This window comes from Pelodiscus sinensis, chromosome 2 (assembly GCF_052426305.1).
Source record: "Pelodiscus sinensis isolate ZL-2025 chromosome 2, ASM5242630v1, whole genome shotgun sequence".
Lineage (NCBI taxonomy): Eukaryota > Metazoa > Chordata > Testudines > Trionychidae > Pelodiscus > Pelodiscus sinensis.
This window is the reverse complement of record NC_143053.1, coordinates 242,728,724-242,747,404: the sequence shown is the minus strand read 5'-3', so window position 1 is coordinate 242,747,404 and position 18,681 is coordinate 242,728,724. Positions and strand designations below refer to the sequence as shown.

General features: G+C 39.7%; 1 protein-coding gene across 1 annotated transcript in view; it reads left to right on the top strand.

Moving 5' to 3' along the window:
* Positions 1–18,681, top strand: part of UBE3C (ubiquitin protein ligase E3C) — a 178,711-nt gene that overhangs the window by 47,141 nt on the left and 112,889 nt on the right. The window contains exons 7-10 of the mRNA XM_075922749.2: positions 812–965; positions 1,455–1,672; positions 1,997–2,151; positions 6,068–6,255. Of these exons, the coding sequence (XP_075778864.1) occupies positions 812–965; positions 1,455–1,672; positions 1,997–2,151; positions 6,068–6,255 (715 nt within the window). The remainder of the gene's footprint in view (positions 1–811; positions 966–1,454; positions 1,673–1,996; positions 2,152–6,067; positions 6,256–18,681) is intronic.

Below are 18,681 nucleotides of genomic sequence, written 5' to 3'. Positions count from 1 at the left end.
ATATAAGAACTGTAGTATCTTTAGAAAATATGTGAATCTGTTAGTTTTCACTTTCTCTACATTTTAAATTCATTGAGCAAGAAGGTGAATTAATGGTGGGATGGAATCATGAAATAGTTTTTGCATCTTATTGACATGAATGCTGTTCAGGTTGCCTCCCACCAACATCTTTGTGATGTAGTCAATAGAGCATCATATTGTAATGCAAGAGATCCAAAATTTAGGAACAATTTTCAATCCAGACTGGTGAAGGTCACAAGTGTTTGTAGAATTGTGATTTTCCTCTAACAGGAGATGTGTGTGCAGGATGTCATATGATACTCTGGAAGGTTGTGGATCTTGTGGGAGTCATTGATGGTGTCCAAAAGGCCAAAAAAACCAACTGTCAGAAGTGGGACAGGCAGATGTGTTCAGAGAAATAGGAGATTTAGTATAACACGGTAGTGTTTAGGTGACAGCTCCTTTAATGAGCCAGTTCAGCAGAAGCAGATTATTTTTGAAAGTCACACTAATTCTGTGCACATTTATCTGTCTCTTCATTTTACAAAATAAACTGCATTTGAAGGGGAAAAAAAAAAACTTGTTGATGATCTGTCCAGTTTCTTCTGTGAGTATAGCCTTTTGCTTCATTTTCCCCTAGTTTTCTCTTAATTGTATAGATCAGACTTTATGCTATGAATTGTAAATAGATCCTGATTATAAATTGCACAGTTTTTTTTACAACTCAAGAAATAAATGGTTGCATATATTTTTATTTGTTTTTTTTACAACTCAAGAAATAAATGGTTGCATATATTTTTATTTGTTTCAGGATACTACAGGTCGCTTTATTTGTTAATTAATAACAAGCTTCCATCGAGTATTGAATATTCTGATGTCTCTCGAGTTCCTATTGCAAAAATATTGCTAGAGAATGTTCTGAAACCATTGCACTTTACATATAGCTCCTGTCCAGAAGGTGCAAGGTAAATAAAAGAGATCTTTCAATATTTGTATATCAACTTTTTGTTATCTTAGACACATAGGGTAATGCAGTTTTTAGTTAAGATTTTGTATGTGCTATTGAGTGAACAGTGTTACAGAAAATACAAGTTTGTGTGATAGTACAATAATGTATGGAAGTAGGTTTTCTAAAATTCTTGACAGCACTATTTTTCAGTTAAATATAGTTCATAATCTTGAAATGGGTTCAGGGTAGTTTTATTTGGGTACACTAGGCTTTAAAGAAAAATATAAATACAGTAATATTGAGGAAGGCTGATTAATTTTGAGCAATCTGAGAAGCTTAATATAGTAACATAGGATTAAGAAATGTAGCTATGCATAGTTTCCTAGATGGATAAAATAATATGTTCTGATTTGTAAGTTGATGATGGATGTTGAACATGCCGTGGATGTTCTAGTGAAAATTTGTGTGTACCTTTCTGTAACAAAACATTTTCCCTCCCTTTTAGACAACAGATTTTTGCTGCCTTCACGGAGGAATTTCTGGCAGCACCTTTTACAGATCAGATATTCCATTTCATCATTCCAGCACTTGCAGATGTGCAAATACTTTTCCCTTATGAACTCTTCCTGAATGCACTATTAACAGAAAGCAGGCGTTCAAGAAAAAGTGATAGAGCTCCATGGCTGTTTTACTTTGTTTTAACAGTTGGTGAAACATATTTGGGTATGAAAATATTTATAATTTATCCAGTTAAAATTAATTTGTGTGTACTTCATAATGTAATTCGTTGAATTGCAATGTTACATATCACCATAATATATTTCATGGCCTGAAAAAGAAATAAAGATTGATGGAGATTTTAAAATATGAAGATCATGGGCTGTATTCTCCTTTCAGCCCACTCCAAAGTTCATCTATATCTTTGCAATATAGGGCATACCTTATTTGTAAGATTTTGGGCATGTTTGATAAGTTGAACACTGTTATATTCAGCCATAGTCCAGTGTGATTTGCTAACTTTCTGTTATTTCTATTTATTTGCTGTAGGATCCCTTTCAGAGGAAGGCCTGCTTGTGTATTTAAGAGTACTCCAAACATTTCTTTCTCAGTTACCTGTGTCAGCTACTGGCGCAAACTGTCAAGATGCAACCAGTGATTCTGAAGATGAGGATGAAGAAATCAGTAAGATGATGACCATACCTGTAAGCGTTAAAGAGTTCCTCTGAATACAGTCTTATAGCAACACCATAAGTAAAATTGAGGCGGGTACTTTGATTATATATTCACATTTCATTCATTGCTGATACACTGAAACATTTAGCAATGGTCATTAGAATGAACTAATGCAAGTTTTACTGTATTGTTTTAAAAAAATTATTTCTTGTTTAATGTCAAGTGCACAAAAGCATTGAAGATTTTTTTTAATTTCAAAATTCTTTTAAAGATCTTTGTGGTCAGTTGGGACCAGATTTTTAAAGGTCTTTAGGTGCCAAAGTTACAAGTAGGCACCAATTAGGATTTTCAGAAGCATCTAGATGCCAAACTCCTATTGATTTCAATGAAAACTGGATGCCTAGGGTCCTTAGTTGTTCCATGTATGCCCTGGTGATGTGAAATAGAGGTTCTGTGGCGTTCTTCACCATGGAACTATTTCAAATAATATTACATTAAAGCATGTTAGTGTGCTTTAGAAATCATACTCCTGTAGTGTGTATTGCTGTGCTGTATAAGCAAGCCCTACATGTAACTTTTCATTCCTAGGTGTACAGTAGTTCGCGTACAGGGCACTTTATATGGCTAGACAAGGTAGTTGTCCTCTAGCACGTTATGCAGTTGGCTGCATAATGCAATCTGATTTACAGTGGAAAAGAACGGAGCTCTGATGAAAGCATAGACTTTGATCACTGTGAAAAAAGATGGCGGATGTTGCCAGACAGTGTCCTGGTTTTTAGAGATTCAACCTGTATAAGATTAAGAATGATTTACTTAGATAGGAGAAGAAGCAAATTGACTTTCCGAGTTTAATTTTGTGCGTTAAAGGGGATCTTGTAGGGCCAATATCTGATTGCACTGAGTTGTCAAGGAACACAGCCATCAAATCTTCACACTTCAAAATATCATATTCTTCCCTTGGAGAAAGTATACACTCAGCCACAATTATTCCTTTACAGAGGAATTTCTGGCAGCACAACTTCACAATAATTACGGCCATCTTTGTTGTTATGAGAATTTAAAATAAACAATTACAGCGTCATAACTTATAATTATTTTTGTATAAAAAGGATACATGCAGTATATTAACATCATACTGAGACAAGTGGAGACTGTCTACAATTAGGGACAAATCCTGCCTTTGTGTTGTGGCTGTGGATGGCCCTCTGAGAACTAGTGTAGTTTCTTAGTGCAGTTGCTGGTTCAGGATTTGTAGATCCTCTGTGTGCCTCTTTGCAGGCCTGTTTCCCTGAGCAGCAGGAATTACGCATGTGAATGTTTAATTGGTTAACCGGAAGCCTCACTCTTAACAGGTGAGGCTTAGTAGTTAAGCGTAATTGGTCAGGGCTGGAGCAGCTCCCTGCCTGCTGTGCACAATAGACTGCTCCCAACCTGCAGGGAGGCTGCCACAGTCAGGGACTGCTTCAGTGTACTGGCCAGAATAGTCTTTGGCTGCAGCTGTCCCAGGTGCCCTGCAGGCAGGGGCTGCTCTAGCCTGGCCAGCGCAGTCCCTGCCTCCAGTCAGTGGGGGTACAGCTGATGCAGCCTGGTGGTGGCTGATCTCCCTGCCTGCTCCCCCCACCTTTAATCTGTCAACCAGTTAAACAACATGTTTAACCAATTAATCAGTTAAAGGGGATTTTAGATGTCTAGCAGGGATGAGAGGATAAATTCACATACCTGTTCACTGCACTACTCATACACCATTCCATTTATTTTCTTTTATCTTTGTGGTTCACAACTCATTTATTTTACTCATTCACAGTTTTGTTGTAATTCTTCTCCTCTCATTCCCTCTTAATATTACCTGTGCCAGGGTGTCACCAGATCAGTGTAGTTCTTCTTGTTCAATATCTCCACAGTCTCAGCTCTGATACCAAAATTCTTATCTCCACTATAATCATCTTTTGCCTTGACTGCTTTGGCCTCTTTCATTCTCATGATTTACTCCCTAGTCTGTCCAAAACACAGTAGGTGGTATGACTGTCACTTGTTTGTCTTGAGTTTCTGCAAAGGCTTCCTTGCTCCTCTGTTGGATCAGAGTTCTTGTCCTGCCTTCAGAGGCTTTCTGAACTCTGCTCTTGTGTATATTTGTGCTCCTGTAGCTTCCTTTCTTCTCCCCTTGCATAGTGTGTTAGCTCTATTTTTCTCCTTTTAATAGCCTTCTCCATGTCTCTTTAATGCTACTTTGCTTTTTCTGAAATAGATATTTTTTCTCATGGGCAGCCACAGGTCTCCTTTATTTTCCTCCTTAGAATTCATTTCTTGTGGCTAGCATTCTCCTGCTAACCTTCACTTGTGCTCTAGTTTTTAGTCCCTCAGCTATTATAAATAAAAATAATAGTTAACACAATGTGACTCATCACATTCTGGAGTTCGTGTATGTGCAGCATGCAAAATAATATGCACCTTATGCATTGTGCTTTCCAGTTTCCTTGCTTTTTCAGTTCACTAATCCCCATCTCTTGTTAATATCAAATTGACTCATTTTGTTATCTATATATATTAGTTTGTAAATTCCTCTTTTTATTTCACATTGGAAAGCATCTTTCACATCTTTTGCTAGTCTGGATAGTTAATAAGTCAATTTAGATTGCAGTGTAAACAGTATCTTCCTGTCTAATGTTAAGAGAACCTATCAAGAAATGAATATTTAACGTTTATATTAATATTCATTATCTGATGCTCAATCCAAGAGTTATTTACTAGTAAAACTTGGAGTGGTATGGCCCCTAATGGTCTCAGACTCAAACTCCTTTGATGTTATCCTTTCTGCTTTCTCTTGAAAGACAATTAGCACACAGAACGTACAATGTGAGATCTGTTCTTATACAATATGTGAAATTTCACAGGGTGTGGGTTTGGTATACTGGGGATATGAGAAGCAAGTAGGAATTTAGTAGTTGTTCTCTCTCGTAGCATTTTTGTTTGCCGTTTCCTGTGGTGACGGGAATACTTTCTTCAATGCAGAGTTCTAGTAATTTGACAAAGTACTTAAGTTGGTACCTTGGTTTCCATGACTCCAAATTTGGATACTAATCTAATTGTCAGTTTATATTATATGTCATGCTGACTATGAATACAAACCACACTTGAAAACAACCTTTCAGCAGATTTTTGTGTTTTGCATGCGTACACTGACGCATTTTTTTTACATACAGGGTTTTAGCATCATCCCAGAATCTTCTTCTAAAAAACTGTAAATAAACTTTTATTGGTTGAAAGATTAAAATAATTACGTCCCAAGAATCTTCCTGTTTTTCTTAATGTACAAAACTATGCAAAAACTTTACAAAAATAAAGATTTTAAATAGTAGCTTTGAAATAACCCTAAATAAATGAGGCTGACCTATAAAATCAATGTAGTAAATATTTTGCTATGGAGCTAAAGTTGCTTTGGATTATTTATATACTGTCTCTTAGTATATTTACCTTTGCTCTTATCAGCTGTTGTAGAATGAGTAGTGAGTGTACATAATCAAAACTCATATGAAATGCTTTTAAAGAAAATATTTAGTATCTGCTTTGTTAGTGTTGTTAAATTCTCTATTTAAATATATTTTTCCAGAATAAAAAGGCTATAGATTATGCACATGTCAAATGCTGTTCTGCTTGTCATTGTCTTTAAATGAATCAAGTGCATTTAAACACATCGAAAATAAAATGGTGAGCTTGTTATTTTTAAAAAATATTCATATTGGTGTAGGTTTAGATAATGTGTGCCAGCTTTCTGCATAGAGTGCACTATCATGACTTACAGATTTTTAGATTTGTATAATGTGAATGCATACAGATCTTTAACTAAATGTTCTATTAAGATTTTTGGTATCTGAAAATTGCATTCCACCCCAGTGTTTTAAAAAAAAGTATGTCTTCAGAAGAGATTGTGTTTTGGTACATTTGTAGGGTGACGGGCGAATATCAGTATATTATATAACTGAGGAATGTCTAAAGAAACTGGATACAAAACAGCAGACAAATACTCTACTGAATATGGTCTGGAGAGATTCAGCTAGTGAAGAAATCTTCACGCTGATGGCATCCATCTGCCACACACTAATGGTGCAACACCGAATGATGGTGCCCAAAGTCAGGTAAGTACCAGTAATAGGCCTAAAACTAGTTTGGATCTGTTTTGGTTTGTAGTCTCATACATGCCTGCAATGATGTTCCTCTGCTCATCTCTTGACTTTTAAATGTGCTCAGTCATGATATTTGAGAAAACTTGAGGGAGAAAATTTCTTTTGTAATGCAATATGGTGCCTGTTGTGTGTGCTTCCCGCTTATTCTGTAATGGGCCGGGCCACTGCATACGTAAGTGTGCACCTCTCATTTATTGTTAATATGTTGCTCAGTGAAGTTAGTATTTCATCTGTATTTCAGACCTAGGTGTTTGAAGCTGATAGTCATGATCAGCTGTGTATGTTGGAAGGGGTATACGGATTGAAATTCTAAATGTCGGTGAAAACTTAGACTTGTTAATCTTTGTAGTGTCCCTTCAAAAAGATTGAAAAATGCAGATCACTATGATGGTACATTGCTTCCTGTATTCAAAATAAAGATCTTGATGTGTTTTTATCAAATTATTTGATGTAAATGGCACATCAGCAATAATTTAATATTTATTTTGGAATAAATAGTTTGTTAAGGTGTACATTGGTAGTAAAATGAAAACCTCTTAAGTATTTTCGGTATGTAGTAAGCAATCAATTCAAACTGCATTGTAAACATGATATACCAAACTAATTAGGTTCTATCTTAGCTCTCTGGTGTTTATAGCTGTTAGAGGAAGTAAGATGTCAGTGAAACCTTGATTGCTCGATTAGGGTAATTAGCTCTTTGTAGACTGATTGCATTAGGACAGGATGTGAGATCTGAAGATCGAGCAGCATCTGAATTAGTACGCTTGTTTTATTGTTACAGCTAGTCCATTGCCTTGGATAGTAATTACTAGATTTAAATGCATCACTGCTCTGGCTTGAGGTTTATTGGTAGACTGTGTGGAAAAAGTGCTTAATGAATAAAGAAGTCTTACATAGGCTTAATTGCATGAGTAAGGCATCTGTTTTATCTGAGGAGCCATAGTTAGAAGTTTACAATTATTAGGGGGTTATGAATTAGGTGTTATGAATAAATATATATTTCATGGATTATGTAAGATGGTTCAGCATCTTAAAAATATGGAAACTTGTGTTAAATCACTTAAAGCAACACAGCTGTAATTATTTTGGAATTGTTTCTGAAAAGATGAGTTTGTCCTCTACAGCATTAAATATCAGAAACATTAATTTTTCTGTTTTTTTCGGGTTATTTATTAGAATGTTAAATATATTTTACAGGAATATTGTTAGTCAAAGAACTAGCTGTGAAAGACTAACTTCATATCTGTTTATAATATCTTTCATTATTAAAACCTGACAGAAGTTAAGTCAGAGGTTCTGATGGTGGGCCCATTGAAGTTAATGATAAAGCTTGCTTTGTTGTCAGTAGACATAGGATCAGGCCATATATTACTTTTCTCCCTTCATAATGTTAGTTTATTTTTACATATTCATCAACATTGACAGTAGGTTAATCATAGTGAACATTTAGCCTGTTGCACTTTAGGTTTCTCATATACTAGCACAGTTCTGCCATATTTCATAATGTTTCTGCCATGTTTCAGACAAGCCATACAGTAAAAACTGTCATTGATGTTTTTTCTCAGACATTTTCTTAAAAAGCTTTCTGTTGTGTTTTAGATCTGTCAGTTTTATAAACACTAACGGTTGTATTTAAGCTTCAGAGGGGTAGCCGAGTTAGTCTGTAACAGGAAAAACTTAAAAAAGCAACAAATAGTCTGGTAGCACTTTAAAGACTTACAAAATATGTAGATCGTATCATGTGCTTTTGTGGGCACAGCCCACTTCTTCAGATGACCGGAGAAGTGATGGATGTCCAGAGTCAAAATAAATGAGGGAAGAAGGGGCGGGGAATGGGGAGGAGCGGCAGACAGAAAGAAGCAGAGAGTAGATAATTATCAAAGAGAAACTGAGTATGTATGTACAGTAAAACTCCAATAGTCCAGCATCCAATAGTCCGGCACTCCTGATAGTCCAGCATCAAAATGACAAGAGCCTAGTGAGTGAGCTTCGGCAAAAAATGAGTCACAAGGTAACAACGGCAGCAACTGAACTGAGCAAAAAGGGTAAAAAAGGTTTAAAAAAACAAACATTACAGTATACTGTATACAGTATGTATGATAAAAAGGGTTTAGAACATTTTATGTACAGTATATAATGTATACAGTGTATATATATATAACCAGTTTATAGTACCTCCTGATAGTCCGGCATATCTGATAATCCGGCACCACCTAGGTCCCGTAGGTTCCAGATCATCAGAAGTCTACTGTAACTGGAAAAAACTGGAAAACAACAAATAGTCTGTTAGTACCTAAAATCTAGATAGTTAAAAGAGGCAGATAAGAAACATTAGTTAGCAATTAGAGAGGAAGAGAACTAAAACCAGATTCTACACAGGCATGAACCATTGGCACCTTCGTCGGTTGGTTGATAATGTCCCATCCATCCAGTATCTCGATTTAAACCATTAGCATGAGAATTAAACTAGTGAATGAATTGTAGTTCCAATCCTTCTCTGTGTATTTGGCTTGTGGAGTTGGTCTGCAACAAAACAGCAACTTGGAGATCCCTTAATGTGCGTCCAGTAAGTTAAAGTGTTCATCAACAGGTTTCTGTATGTTCCCTTTACAGATATCTGATTTGTGTCCATTAATTCTTTCCCATAGGGACTGTCCATTTTGGCCAGTGTATATTGCAGTGGGTCTTTGCTGGCAGTTGATGGCATAGATCACATTACTGGGTGTGCAGTTAAATGGGCATCTGATTTGGTGACTGATACAGTTGGCTCCAATGGTGAATTTGTTTGGTTAAAATGATATGTATCTTGATAATTTCCTTATTGGATATTTTGAAGACCTGGCAAGATAACTGAGTCATACGCTAGGGATGTTAAATTGCATTTAATCAGCTAATCGAGTAGTTGATAAGGGGAGAAACTGCAGAGCTGCAGCGGGATTAGCTCCCTGCCCTCGGAGCTAACCCCACTGCGCCTCTGCTTTTTAAATGTATTAAGAGCCAGGCAGAGCTGCAGTGGGGTTAGCTTCTGGGGCCATCTTAGACTGGGTGCAAGCTGGGAATCAGCTGATTCCCAGCTTGCACTCGGTCCCCCTTGCTGCACCTCTGCTTTCCCTGTCTCCCTTCCCCCACAGAGACAGTGCTGTGGGAAACTGGCTTTTAAGCGGGTTCTCCCACACTGGCAACTGCTCTCCCCCCCCACACTTCCTCTCTCTGATAGAGGCAGCAAGGGGGGGAATCGACTAGTCAAGTCACTTACATCCCTGTCTCTCTCACTATTAACTATTGATCTAGGAGGGATTTTGAAATTTCTTTGTTGGAATTATTGTGTTGAATTATTTATGCAGATACTTAACTTTTTAAGCATGTACTTTCAAAAGTAGTCTATGTGGCTATACATTATAAGCACCTGTTTTCTGTTATCAGAATCAGGGCCTTTGTGATTAACCTTTTGGCTGGTTTGTGCAGAGAAATCGTTAATTTCAGTAAAATTTCTTCATAGCGACAATAAATTATTAGTTTCACTTTCAAAACACTGATAACATTCTCACATAGGCAAATGGTGCATTGGAAAACTGACATTGTGGTGCAATGTTAGTCTTCTTTTACACATAGGGTGAAGTTATTTAGTATTTACACATGGCTACCTTTGTATTTCTTTCTAGGAACTCTCTCATTTTAACTGGCACATTGTTTTTTGTACTTGCCCTTAAGTTTTTTTCCTAAGAGATAGCTCTATTGTATTTACATTTTTAAAACTTTTGTATCTTATCAATATTACATCATCTTGTTGTGATATATAGTCAGAAAAAAAGAAGCACAAAGCAGGTTTTATTTGCTATTTTATGCCAGAGTAGTTGTATGGCTCACTTAATGGTATTCACATATGCTGTTTTCCACTTGTGACACCTGGCAGTTCGAAAGAAATGTCAAAATACTCTGCTCCTGCAATAGTGACCTTTAGTAGACTTGTATGAGCTTGTCTCATTCTATTGTATTCTCTTCATTAACTTAAATGGTCTCAGTGGGAAACTGGGCTCAATTTATGACCTAGACTGAAAATCTTGCCTTTAATTAATTAACTTATAGCAGTGCCTCAGCTAAATAAAGCTTAATGGGTCATTTAATCTACCCTATTGTGCAGAAGGAATTTGACACTTTTTTTAAAGCCAAAGATGCCCAAAAATGCCTTTTTAACAAATATGTATAAATCATGTGCCCTTTGTGGACAATTAGATACCTGCAGAGACAAACTGCAGGGTTCACTGTAAATGGTCATTATGTACTTAGATGTGGCAGTAGAGATCATTTGATTTCACATGTTGAAAATAGATACAGCAAAAATCATTGCATTAAATTGAACTCACAAGTGCTGAATTATGAGAGCATTAGCTGTACCTCAGATTGAGTTAGTTGATTTTTGTACTTAAAGCGGGATTCAACCTGTTTATTATAAGAAAATATAGCATCTCCTCCCAAAAATTAGAGCACTTAATTTGAATATAAATGAGTTTTCTGAAAATATACCAGTGCATCTGTTAGTTTAATTATCCTTTTTAGAAACATTAATTAAAAGATTTAGCACACCTCTATCCTCCCACTGTGTACACATGCACAATAATCTTAATAATGGAACAGATTACAGAGACAGGGATTTTGAACAACAAGAGGCTGGGGAAGACTTGGGTGTAAAACCATGTTTGTTTTGCATAGTTCCCGAGTAGTTTAGATCAGCCAGAGGATGCTGGTAAATCTGATCATAAAAGCTAAAATAAAATGTTTAATATATTGTACCATTAGAATTGGTAACATTCTTCATGTTTCCTTTAGTGATCATGTAAGTTTATTTTAAAAAAAAGAAGCAGAGTTAAGGTTGTATCAATTCCCTAACTATTCTTTTTCAAATCTTAACATACTTCGATTTAAGTTTACGTGTAATTTGAGAATGTTAAGGACTAGTTGACTATCTGACTAGTTGATTTGCCTTCCTCCCGCCCCCCCTTGCTGCCTTTATGAGATAGAGGCAGCAAACGGGGGTGGGAAGAATACTTCAAAGCAGCAGCGCCACACAGCTGAGCCAGGGATTAGCTGTGCTGCGGCACTGCCCCTTTAGTGGAGCCCGGGGTCAGTTGGGGATTCCCCAGCTAACCCCGGGTTCCGAGCGGCATTTCCCCAATTCCTGGGGTCAGCTGGGGTGTCTTAAAGCGCACAGCTGAGCCAGGGATCAGATATGTGGTGGCTGCCCCTTTGAAATAACACCTAGGAGCTTCAAAGGGGCAGTACCATGGAGCCTGGGATTAGCTGGGGCTCCCCAACTGATCCTGGGCTCCCTGTGGCATTTCAGCAGAGTCCGGGGTTAGCTGGGGACTCCTCAGCTGACTCCGGGTTCTGCGCGACATTTTCCTAGAATCCGGGATCAGCTGGGGACCGGGTTCTGGGGAAATGCCACGCAGACCCCAGGGTCAGCTGGGAAGTCCACCGCTGACTCCGGGCTCCATGGCTTTGAAATGCATAAGAGTCCCCACTGGGGACTCTTGTACATTTCAAAGCAGGCACTTGTGTGCAGCCTAGAGTCAGTGGGGCTTCCCACTGTACCTGGAGTTCCACATTCCTCCTTTGAAATGTACAAGAGCCTCCACTGGGGGCTCTTGTACATTTCAAAGGAGGAATGCGGAAATACCTATCGATTAGTCGATGGAAACGCCATTGACTACTCGACTAGTCAATTAACTGCAATTTAACATCTTAACAGTAATTCTGAATTTACTGGATTTATAGTGCTTGGTTTGGAGGATAATTACATCATTTCTGTTATGTATTTTACCCAAATGATATGTAGTTTTAATTAGTTTTGGTGTAGTTTTATCTAGGAATAGTGATTTTAAGATTATATTAAACACACTGTTATTCTAAATAAGGTCAGCTATAGCATGCTATGTCTCTCTTTTGTTCTTAATATTTTCCCTCACAGATAATGTATACCAGGAAACACCAGAAGAATTTAAAAGAATAGCTATTTTTCTAAAAACTTTACAAAGAACAAAATTCTTGAGTGTCTTATTTGCATTGTTTGTTTACTTTAAATTTATTACCTTCTACTTTGAGAGCAGGTTTCACTAGATTACGTACATTTTATGGTGGGGTTTTTGGTTACAACAGATGACACTTGACTGGAGTTACGCAAATATAAAATGGTGAAGGAATCCTAGCACTTTTTATTTTAATTGTTTGTTTATTTGTCTAACAGCTGTTTTGTGTTAATAGCTAAGAATCCAAAGCATAGAATATCAGATTTTTATAAATGCAGGACATGATTGTAAAACCATATTTCAATCTAGATAGGACTGATACAGAAAAATCCTCAGTCCTATCTAGGTTGAAATTTAAGGGCTGGTTTTCAGAGGTAGTCAACATCTGCAACTTTCTGTTGTTGGCCATTTGGAGCTATGGTTGCTTATCTCTCTAAAATTTCAGGAGATAATATTTAGCAGTTACTAGTTGAATCTATGGATCGATGAAGAAAACTGAAGCAACTCTTGTTCTTAAAGTTTTCCTATTTTTTAGAAATGCTATTGAACATTGCCAGAACAAATGCAAATTACATTATGATCAGAGGCCCAGTATTTCTGATGTTCATTTCAACTTAAACTAGTGAATAATTTCCAGTGCTGATTGTAATATTAAAAGGGTTTTACTTGCATGTCCTAGGAGACCTAAAGGCATTCTGCCAAATAGCTTTTCTTTTTGAAGCTGAGGCCAAGAACTGAAGGTCATAGCACAAATTCCACTTAGAAACCAAGAAATTTAAGTTAATTGCATTTTAGATATGTCAAGGTTAAAAGAGAAAATACATGTTCTTTATTTAAATAATTTAATTCATTTCAAGTAACTAGTAATATGTAATTTCCAACAAAGTATCCGAATAACAGGAATCTGAAAAAGTAAAATTGAGTCTTGGTGGATACAAATAAATGATTAAAAAATTTAAATAAAATGCTTTATATAAATCTTATTAAAGTTATTTTTAAAAATACATGTTTAAAATTAAAATTGAAATTCACAATCTGTGTTAAAATATAAACCTACTAATAACTTACCAAAATCATTTAAATAAAAAATGTGCTGACACAATGATTTCTCTTCAGATTTTAATGTCAGAGATAATGCTTTTTAAATTTGTACAGTTGGGGAAAACATCTAATTTCAACTCAAGTTTTATAAATATGCCGCAGTTATATGATATTATAGTCCAACTATGCTAGGAGGAGGATAGGAGACACTGAATATCTTTTAATTAGGCTGCAATTTTATTTCTAAAGGCTGGGAGCATATAGTAGTAAAGTGTACAATGGAGCTAATTTCATAATTGTTTACATATACCTGGAAAGGCTACTGCCAACCCTCTGCCTTTACCCATTCTGGTCCCCAGCCAACCCATTGCTGGGACCTCTCTTAAATGAGAGCTAAACAGGGGGTTAGTTCTGTGCCATAGGAGCCATGAACCTTGTTTCCACTCTTTTACAGAATACCCACTTTATATGCTTTACCAATTCATTTAATGAGATCACTGTATCACTTCCCTGTGGAGTACTTGAGCTGGGGCATCGGCCACAAGGTGGCATCAGCACTTAGTTTTGAGTTAAACAATCAGAAAACCTTATTATCCTGTTCCAATCTATGAATATAAAAGTGGTGGGAAAGAATCAGATCTATTAATTCTAAAAACTTGAAGGACAAGGGACCAGATTTCAAATATATTTAAACACTTACCAAGGCAGATAGGCATGTAAAAAGATTAGGCCCCTTATTCCCATTGATTTCAGTGGAGTTTAAATATCTAAGGGTATGTCTACACTACAATGTTAGTTCGAATTAATGGATGTTAGTTCGAACTAACATTCATAGGCGCTACACTAGCGCTCCGCTAGTTCGAATTTAAATCGAACTAGCGGAACGCTTAGTTCGAACTAGGAAAACCTCATTTTACGAGGATTAAGCCTAGTTCGAACTTACTAGTTCGAATTAAGGGGTGTGAAGCCCCTTAATTCGAACTAGTGGGAGGCTAGCCCTCCCCAGGTTTCCCTGGTGGCCACTCTGGCCAACACCAGGGAAACTCTATTGCCCCCCTCCCGGCCCCGGACCCCTTAAAGGGGCACGGGCTGGCTACGGTGCCCGTGCCAGGTGCAAGCCTGCCAGCACCCAGCCAGCAGACCCTGCACCTGACACGGCACAGAGCCACCCACCCGATGTCCCCCAGCCCACCTCCTCTTCCCGGGACCAGGCTGGCGGCTCCCGGGAGCTTGCCCGGGACCGCAAGAGGCGGGCACCTTCCTGGGCTAGTGCGAACATCGTGGACCTCGTCCACGATCTCCGCACTAGGCACAGGAAAGTGGCCGTCTAGGGCAGGAGAGCTGCCAGCCTGGCCACCCAGGAGCAGGTGTGCATGAAAATCAAGGGGGTCCACTATGACCCCCGACCCTGAGCCCTGAGCTTACAATGGCCGTCCTGGGTCAGACCAAAGATCCATCTAGCCCAGTAGCCTGTCTGCCGACAGCGGCCAACACTAGGGACCCTGGAGGGGATGGACCGAAGACAGTGACCAAGCCATTTGTCTCGTGCCATCCCTCTCCAGCCTTCCACAAACTTTGGGCAGGGACACCACTCCTACCCCCTGGCTAAGACTACTCCATGGACCCAACCTCCATGACTTGATCTCACTTCCCTTTAAACTCTGTTCTAGTTGTAGCCTTCACAGCCTCCTGCAGCAAGGAGTTCCACAGGTTAACTATTTGCTTTGTGAAGAACAACAACTTTCTCTTACTAGTTTGAAGCCTGCTACCCATTCCTTTCCTTTGGTGTCCTCTAGTCCTTCTTTATGGGAACTCATTAAGAACTTGTCTGAATGCACCCTCTCCACCCAATCCTTGCTTTTAGAGACCTCTATCCTGTCCCCGCTCCATCTCCTCTTTTCTAAGCTGAACAGTCCCAGTCTCTGTAGCCTCTCTTCATCTGGGACCTGTTCCCAACCCCTGATCATTGTAGTTGCCCTCCCCTCTCCCAGCCTTTCTCTTCCCCTCTCCCACCTCCTTTTCCCAGTCTCCCCCAGTTTTGTTCAATAAAGACAGAGTCAATGTTGGAAGAAACGTTATCTTTATTTTGTACATCAGGAAGGGGGGCTAGGGAAGGGTAAGTGGAAGGAGGTGAGGGAGGAATGGGGCACGAGCCCCCGATGGGGAGGACTGGGCTGGCTCTGCGGGCTTCTGGGGGTGGAAGCTCTCCTGCAGCCCCCCAATTGCCCCTTCTCCCCAGATGGCAGCCTGTGGCAAGTGCAGCCGGTCTGATGGCCGAGTGGTGTGATGTGCCCAGTGTGGGCATTCCGGGCACTCCAAGCCAGGACTGGTTTTCAAGCGGGGCACCCCTGGGAACTGTCTGTCCGGGGTGGGGGTCGGGTCCCTTTAAGTGCAGCCCTCGGCTAGCCTGAGACAGCATCTCCACGCTCTAAGTCCTCCTCTGATGCCCTGCCGGCACTGCTTCCAGCCATCCTTAAGCCCTGTTCGGGGTCCACTCAATGTGGACATGCTAGTTCGAATTAGCAAAACGCTAGTTCGAACTAGTTTTTAGTTCTAGACGCGTTAGTTCGAATTAGCGTAGTTCGAATTAACTAATTCGAACTAAGTTAGTTCGAACTAACTCTGTAGTGTAGACATACCCTAAGTTGCTTTAATGCATTTGAAAATTTCACTAGGCACCTCTCTGCATCTCTAGGCACCGAAATAGCTTTGAAAATCTGGCCCATGGTGACCAAAGTCAATGTGTCCATTCCCAATACTTCCTTTAAAAAAAAATCAGTTAATTTTAAATGCAAAACATGTTTTGATTAACTTATTTTCCCTTATGTACTAGTGCAGTTAAGGTAGCTTTATTTAACTAACAAATAGCCATATTAACAGGGGGTGATGTGCATTTTTCTTGAATTCCAGTGTCCACCCAAATGCATCTTGACACAAAGTATGAGTACAAAATTATCATGTAGTAAATAAAGATAAATCTACACAACAGGGCCACAGTCAAATTAAGCTATGCAACTTCAGCTACGTCAATTGCGTGGCTTTTGTCAAAATATCTTAATTCGGCTTTTGGCGCTGCCTATACAGCAGGAAGTCGAAGGAAGAAAACGCTTCTTTTGATTTCCCTTACCTTGCATGAAATGAGGGTTCTCATGAGTTGGAGTAAGTCCTCCAGCTCAACATTATTTTGAAATAAAGGCTTGTACTGTAGACGCGCACTATATGATTTCGGAATAATGTTAGTTATTCCAAAATAGTGCTGCTGTGTAGACACACCCTAAAAGATGTTACTCACCAGTTTCTAAGATAACAAAAATGTGTACAAATTAGAGACTGAAACAAAATATGGTAAGCTACATATTTACTTAAATGTGCATAGATCAGAAAGAAGTACAGATGGAACCTTTAAAATCTGGTACTCTGGTCCAGCAACATCTGTGGTCCAAGCCAGAGAGTCCCAGCTGGCCAGGTTTAGGGGCTGGGCTGGTGGTAGGTAGCGTGGGTCTGGCGTGGTGGGAAGCACAGCCCTGGTTGGGGCTGATGGCGGAGAGCACAGCCTATGTGCAAGAGGGCAGTTTCAGTGGCAGCGGGACTGGCCCTGGCTAATGGGGGCTGGCGTCACAGCCCCTGCCAAGGCCAATATAGAGGGGAGTGTAGCCCCACCTGAGCCAGAGGCAGCGGGACAGGCTTCTGGGAGCGCAGCCCAGACTGGAGCCCTGGAGTACAGCCTGGGCCAGTGGCAAGAGCACTGCCCCAGCTGGGGTCAATGTGCTGGAGAGTGCAGCTACAGCCCCATGCAGGAAGTGCAGCCTTGGCAGGGCTAGGGGCAGCAATCCTGTGGTGGGGAAAAGGCCAACAGCTGGGAGTGGAGTCTTGACCTCCCCTAGTCCAGCAAACTCTGTAGTTTGGGACCACTGAGGTCCCACAGGTGCTGGACCAGGGACTCCTAAATGTACCGAATTGAATGGCTAGACTTACATATAGCATATTAAAGACAATGGACTTTAACAAGACAGACTTCAGAAAACTCAGAGAATTTGTAGATAAGGAACTACGGGAAACAAGTCTAAGGCCTGGTCTACCCTTTGAGGTTAGGTCAAAATTAGCCACACTAACTTGATTTTATAAACAATGAATCTTCATCATCAAGCCTGTTTTGCCTATTTTAAGTGCTTTTAAAGTCTGTTTCAGTATGCCTGTTTGTCGAGAGGAGTAACAGCCTTGCTTGGTTGACTTTAGAGTAGTACAGACACAGTGCTGTGAAAGTCAACATTTTTGGACTATAGCAGGTGTCCCACATTGCTCCAATGGCCAGCACTTTGAACTCTGCTGATCTCTAGGTACACAGGAGAAGGCCCAGGAAAATATGAATTTCATTTCTTGTTTGGCCAGCGTGGTGAGCAAGCAGCACATTTCAGCAGCACATCTGACCATGTATGCCTAGGGTATAGTAAAGGAGCTCCAGCATGGAGTGTGCAGGAGATTCTCGATCTGACTGGTATGTGAGGAGACGTATCTGCGGATAGAGCTATGAAGGAGCAGAAGAAACGCTGGTATCTATGAGAGAACCATCTAGGGCATGGTGGAAAGAATATATCAGGGACATCTAGCAGTGCCGCATGGAGATAAAGTTGATTTGGCAAACGTACCAGAAAATAAAGGAGGCAAGCGAACAGTTTGTGGTTTGGGTCATTGCTGCAAACATGTTTCTTCTGTGAGCATCTGCATGGGATTCAGGGTTGGGGAGGAGAAGGGAGAGTGGGAACCTGACCAGTGTCTCTCAGGAGTTCCTGGATACTTCCCAAGAGACTTTTCAGGCAGCCTTGGGCAACAGCGGGGAGGATATTGTTGTTAAAGAAGAGGAGGAGAATGATTAGCAGGCAAGTGAAACATCCAATATAACCAACAGCCAGGACTTTTTAAATTTTGGAGTCGATTCCCTGCTTCCAGAACATATTGCTGTTAGATTCTGATGGCAGGGATGGAATGGGAAGGGCATTTCTGGTGAGTTCACATTTTTAATTATGCTACAACTGGGTTAAGATAATTGGGTGTAATCTGTGGTAATCTATGGTGGCCACTCTGCCTACACAGCGGGGACTCTCTGGAATAATTTGGTAAGGTGTCAGGAGACAGAGCAGGAATCCTTCCTGCACATCTCCAGAAAGCTCTCATAGAGGTATTCTTTCATCCTTCTCACAAGGTTTTTGGGGAGACCTGCCTTATTCAGTCCTCCATGGTAGGACACCTTTCCATGCCAAGCCAGTGATCTGGCATCGTTGCAGCACAAAGCATTGTCCAGGTTTCTGGCCAC